The 5,225-nt window shown below is 32.5% G+C and overlaps 1 protein-coding gene across 2 annotated transcripts in view; it reads left to right on the top strand.

The window, feature by feature from the left end:
* The window catches only part of LOC117179447 (protein obstructor-E), a 32,627-nt gene that overhangs the window by 11,945 nt on the left and 15,457 nt on the right, over positions 1 to 5,225 (top strand). For both annotated transcript variants that reach the window (XM_033371270.1, XM_033371269.1), the window contains exons 2-3: positions 2,161 to 2,562; positions 4,509 to 4,722. In XM_033371270.1, the coding sequence (XP_033227161.1) occupies positions 2,161 to 2,562; positions 4,509 to 4,722 (616 nt within the window). The remainder of the gene's footprint in view (positions 1 to 2,160; positions 2,563 to 4,508; positions 4,723 to 5,225) is intronic.

Raw genomic sequence — 5,225 nt, 5'->3', positions numbered from 1 at the left:
TAAACAACCACAACAGTGTCCTATTAGCATCAGGAAAAATAAAATGTGAACATTATTTTGCAATATCTGATTAAGCAGTGCCAAACCAAGTTACACACAAAAAGAAATTGTAACAGGAATTTCATATAATAGTTTTTAACATACAGTGTGAAAAATTTCGCATGTGGTCAGTGAACAAATGTGGAGGGTAATGCAAAGACCGAGAGCGTAGCGCGAGATAAATATATTATCGAGCGCGAAGCGCGAGAATGAACAGTCGCGCGCCCTAGGCACGTTCAAACTAGCGAGCCGCGCGCGCAGCATGCTATAAGAATGTGCCCGCGAAACGGGCAGATTTTTTAAAATTGATTTTATATCTTGAACCTTTTTTTCTGTACAAAATTTTAAGTTTCTAAAACCAAATTTTGAGTTTTCTTTCTATCATCTAAACGAACTATGAGAAAAATCACAGTTTCTTCTATTTATTGCGAATTTATTCTGCGTTTTTTGTTTCACAATTAATAATAATAGGCTATTTTTATGTTGCTTGTGTTATAATAATTATAAACTTTCTTTCAATTCTAAAAAATCAGATATTTTTGTTCTTATTCACTCCAGTTTGTTAGAAGAGTGTGTGTCTATCGATGCGTGAAACGCGGAAAAATAATTAGCATATGTACAGGCATAGATCCATGTCTTACTTTCGAATCTAGTTCGTGCGATTAAAAATGATAAGTCGAATGATAGAAATACATAGACGAGAGTCGCGATACTGATAAATTTTACAATAAATTGTTCTAATTGGAACATTGAATTGATGACGATATTCGTGACGATCCATTGAACTGACTAACGAGCATCTAAAAACTGTTATTTTTCTACCGGTGAACAATAATCAAGAATCTAAAGTTTCCTTAAGAGGAGACGAGTGTTCCGATTGCCTTAAGTGATACTTAATTATGTTCAAGGCCCTTGGGAAAAATGTGTTTTTCTAAACTGTCGTTCCCAAGTGAGAGAATCTATTTATCTTAATAAAGAGTCTCTCATTGCAAAAAATTAAAATTGATGATATATTTCGGTATACCATTTATACCAAAACCGATATGAAAAATGTAAAGACTTGACTTATCATAAATATTCAGCTTTTAATTTCGGAGGCTCCATTACTTAATTACATAAGGCATTTTGTAGTTATTTTGTTTAAATGTGCTAATTAACACCTCTTTCAGCTGTTAAAATTGCTTTTTATACTATTATATACATTATATAATTGCTTTCTGTATTTATATTTTTGATTATGTAATGTTTCATGTAATATATACGTCTAATAAATAAAGATTCAAGAAGTTCAGCCATTCTTCAAATTTGCAGTACACCTTCACTTAAACTCTATGAGTTAATTTAAAACTCTGATAGATACCTTACCATTTTTTTAAAATTGGTAAATTCTTTGAAATCATTTAAAATTCATGGATATCATACATAATATATTGAAATCCTTTGAAAGCGACAGTGGAAATCCTTGAAATCACTTGAAATCTTCGAAATCCCTTAAAATCCTTCAGTTGAATAACGTTGATATATTTTTATATATTGAGCAAAAAATATAAAATATAACGTAAAAGGGGGGGGGGGAGTCATAAAAAACTTATGAATCCTTACAATAGACGGAAGGAGGTCTGAAATTTAAAAACTGTCCTTAATTAATTAGTGCACGTTCTCTTTCCGAAATAAAACGTGATCTGATTCTTAAATATATAAGTTAAACAAGCTCCCATATTATTTCTCTGTTTATTCGGTTAATAATCAAATTTTGAGCGCAATCTTCTTCACCTATTTCTATCAAATTCTTTATCAAGATTACTGAATTATCGAATTTGTCAGTTATATAAATTTAAGATATTAGATTTCTCTGCTTCTATTATAAAAATTTCATGTCAAATTGGAAATTGGATAAAATAATACATTTTTGAGATATTTGAAAAAAGTGATCATTCAAAAATTAACAATTCCAAAATATGCACTTGACAAAACTTTAAGACTACTAAGAACTTATCGATAAACTTGATTTAGTTGTTTAACTCTTAACATTTAATTCTGTATTGCGAGTTTATAAAGAATACACCAATATTATTGTCCTTAAAGAAGAACATGTTTTCCAACCTTTATTTTTAATTTTAGGTGCGAGGGCGCAGGAAAGTTTCAAATGTCCAGACGATTTCGGGTTTTATCCCCATCACCTTTCGTGTGACAAATACTGGAAATGTGATAATAATGTAGCAGAGCTGAAAACTTGCGGCAATGGTTTGGCATTTGATGCCTCCGATGCGAAATTCCTCACAGAAAATTGCGATTACTTGCACAATGTCGACTGTGGAGAAAGGACGCAATTGGAGCCAGCTATCAGCACACCTCACTGTACCCGACTTTACGGTATCTTCGCTGATGAGAAGAAATGTGACGTTTTCTGGAATTGCTGGAACGGAGAAGCCTCCAGGTATCAGTGCAGTCCTGGACTAGCCTATGACAGAGAAGCTAGAGTCTGCATGTGGGCTGATCAAGTTCCAGAATGCAGAAATGATGGTATTCTATACATTTATTTATTTGAGATTATTTTAATAAGAAAACTTGTCCAATAATTTTAAATATTACTGGCAGGTGGTATATTTGAGGTATAAGCGAACAAAGCATGATAAATCCATTCGAGATGATTCCTGCAGTATTATCTAATTATTGAACCTATAAGCTTGAATTCGTGCTTTTTGAAAGCATATTAAAAACTTTAATACAAAAAAACGAATTTAAATTTTTTAAGGTTGCAAGAATTTTAAAGCGAAAAAATGTAATGATTGAATTTTTTCATGAACCAACATTCAATAATCATATTCCTCGATTTCCATGCCTAACTCAATTTTTTCAAGAAATGAATTTATCATGTTGTTTAATTTACTCTTCATTTGAAATGGTTTATTGAAAAATAACAAAAAAATGTTTTGTTCAGAGAATCAAACATTTGGTTGCTATAGAAGCAAAAAATAAGGCTAATTTGATGATATTTTTTAAAGGTCCTGAAACCCTAGTTTTGATTACATGAAATCAGAAATTCATGCAATTACTACAACTACATTCCCTAAAATTTGATCTTTTAAGTTAGAAATCCAGCTGTTATTTGAGCTCTAGGATTCAGTAACTCGCCCGATTAGCGATTATTTCCTAACGAGTGAAATGTGAAAAAGTACCATAATCATATGATCATTTTCAAATACTCAGCTTTGAATGGGTCTAAGTCACTGAAAATAAATTATGAAAATTCTGAAAAAATATATGGTTCCATTGATCCTTTCTGCGCACAACGGTGAAATTTATAGCCAAAAATAATTATTTGTTCATAAGTTATTAACAAAAACGTAGGAAGGTTGCATCTCCGAATCTAAGGAACTTACAGAGATGATTCTTGATGGAAATTATACATTTTTGGCTTCTGAAAATATTTTATTTTTTGTGAATGAGAAAAAATTTTCACTTGAATGTTTAAAAAATTATTTTCTTTTTGCAAAAATTCAAGAGACATTAGCTTTGCGGTGAATCTAGACTTAGGAAGAGCCGGATGTTAAGCATTCTCGAGCGCGGAGACCACTCAGATGGGTGTCCTACTATATACGACCAGGTTCTGCATTCGCTGCGTTTAACTAATCTCAAACGAGAGGATTGACGCCAACAAGGATTGTGTGCGCTCGATGCTCTGGACCTTCAAATGGCTACTTTTAAACTCAAAATTTGTGAACCGGCTGAACTCGGGAAGATGGTTTTCGTGCAGTATTCCTCTTCCCTGGCCAAACTTCTAGACAGATGCTAATGCATCTAATAAAGTCGGATATAGCCGTGGAGTTTAACTGGATGTAATTAATATCATGAAGTGATTTTCAGCCCGTCTCAGTAAAGACAAATTTGCCCTTGCTAAAAAATGTATACTGAAGAATTGATAGGATACGAGTACTTTAGCAGTGAGGGGGTTTCTCTGTTTCATCGGGGTTTTCAAATAAAGGTATAGCTTATTCTGCAGCGCTACGGAACTTAAAAGAACCAGCGTATTTCAAATAATAGATTCATTAGAAATCGACAAAATATGTAATATGTACTTTATAATATAGTCAACGATGTCATAAGAATTGTTCCTAACGCTGAGTCTCGTCAAGAAGCGAACTCGCTGTTGGACTTTCACTGGGCAATTGTTATTATTTTGTAGGTTTCCAAAAGTATACTTTGTATGCTTACAACATTTTCAGACGGTGTCAGTAATGTTTGGACAAGGTATGACGATTTACGTTTTACTCATTTATTGAAAAAATCCAGAAAAAATAGTAATTTTGCGAATTTGAAAATTTCAATTTATTCGGACACGGTGGCCAATGCCTTTAGCGTTTTTGAGCATTGAACGAGTTAATGAATTCGAGAGCTCAATTAATCGCTGATAAATGTTTAAATTATTTAATTAATTTGTAATAATAATCACAACCATAATAATACAGAGGTTGCTGGAGGATTTACGTGTCCGGCTGCAGGAGAAGTGAGTGGAGCTTCTGGAAGCTTCTCGAGGCATGCTCATCCTGACGATTGCAGAAAGTATTACATTTGTTTGGAAGGTATTGCCCGAGAATACGGTTGTCCAATTGGCACCGTTTTCAAAATTGGCGATGCTGACGGTAGTGGAGCGTGTGAAGACCCCGAAGATGTTCCCGGATGGTGAGTTCCTTTTTGATAGATTTTTTTATATAAATAGAGGCTCCTTATGAAAGATGGCCAAAATCAGAAAGGCGTGTTATCAACAACTGAAGTACAATTAAAAATAAATCAGAAAATTTCACATAAACAAATAGTTACATACAAAAAAGAAAAATAATTATACATAACACCTTTCGGATTTTCATTTTCAATATATTTCAAGATGTTAACCACAACTGAATTCAGGTTTATACCAGTTTCTGAATTATTTTGAATATCCTTGAAATCTCTTGTATTTTTGTGAGTTATCTTGAATTATTTTTAAATTCCTTTGAATCCTTTTAAATAATTTAAACAAATGCAGATGAGTTGATGTTTTTTATTGATCCAGCTGTATGAAATCCTCAAGTTATTTTTAGTTTATTTCAATTATCTTTAAATTCATCTTAATTTCCTGTTTATATTCTTTTGTGTTCTTGAATTCACATGTACATCGTAATTTCGTACACTGCTTGATTCTCGAA

This window comes from Belonocnema kinseyi, chromosome 9 (genome assembly GCF_010883055.1).
Source record: "Belonocnema kinseyi isolate 2016_QV_RU_SX_M_011 chromosome 9, B_treatae_v1, whole genome shotgun sequence".
Lineage (NCBI taxonomy): Eukaryota > Metazoa > Arthropoda > Insecta > Hymenoptera > Cynipidae > Belonocnema > Belonocnema kinseyi.
The sequence above is the reverse complement of the archived record's forward strand: the minus strand, read 5'-3'. Positions and strand labels throughout refer to the sequence as shown.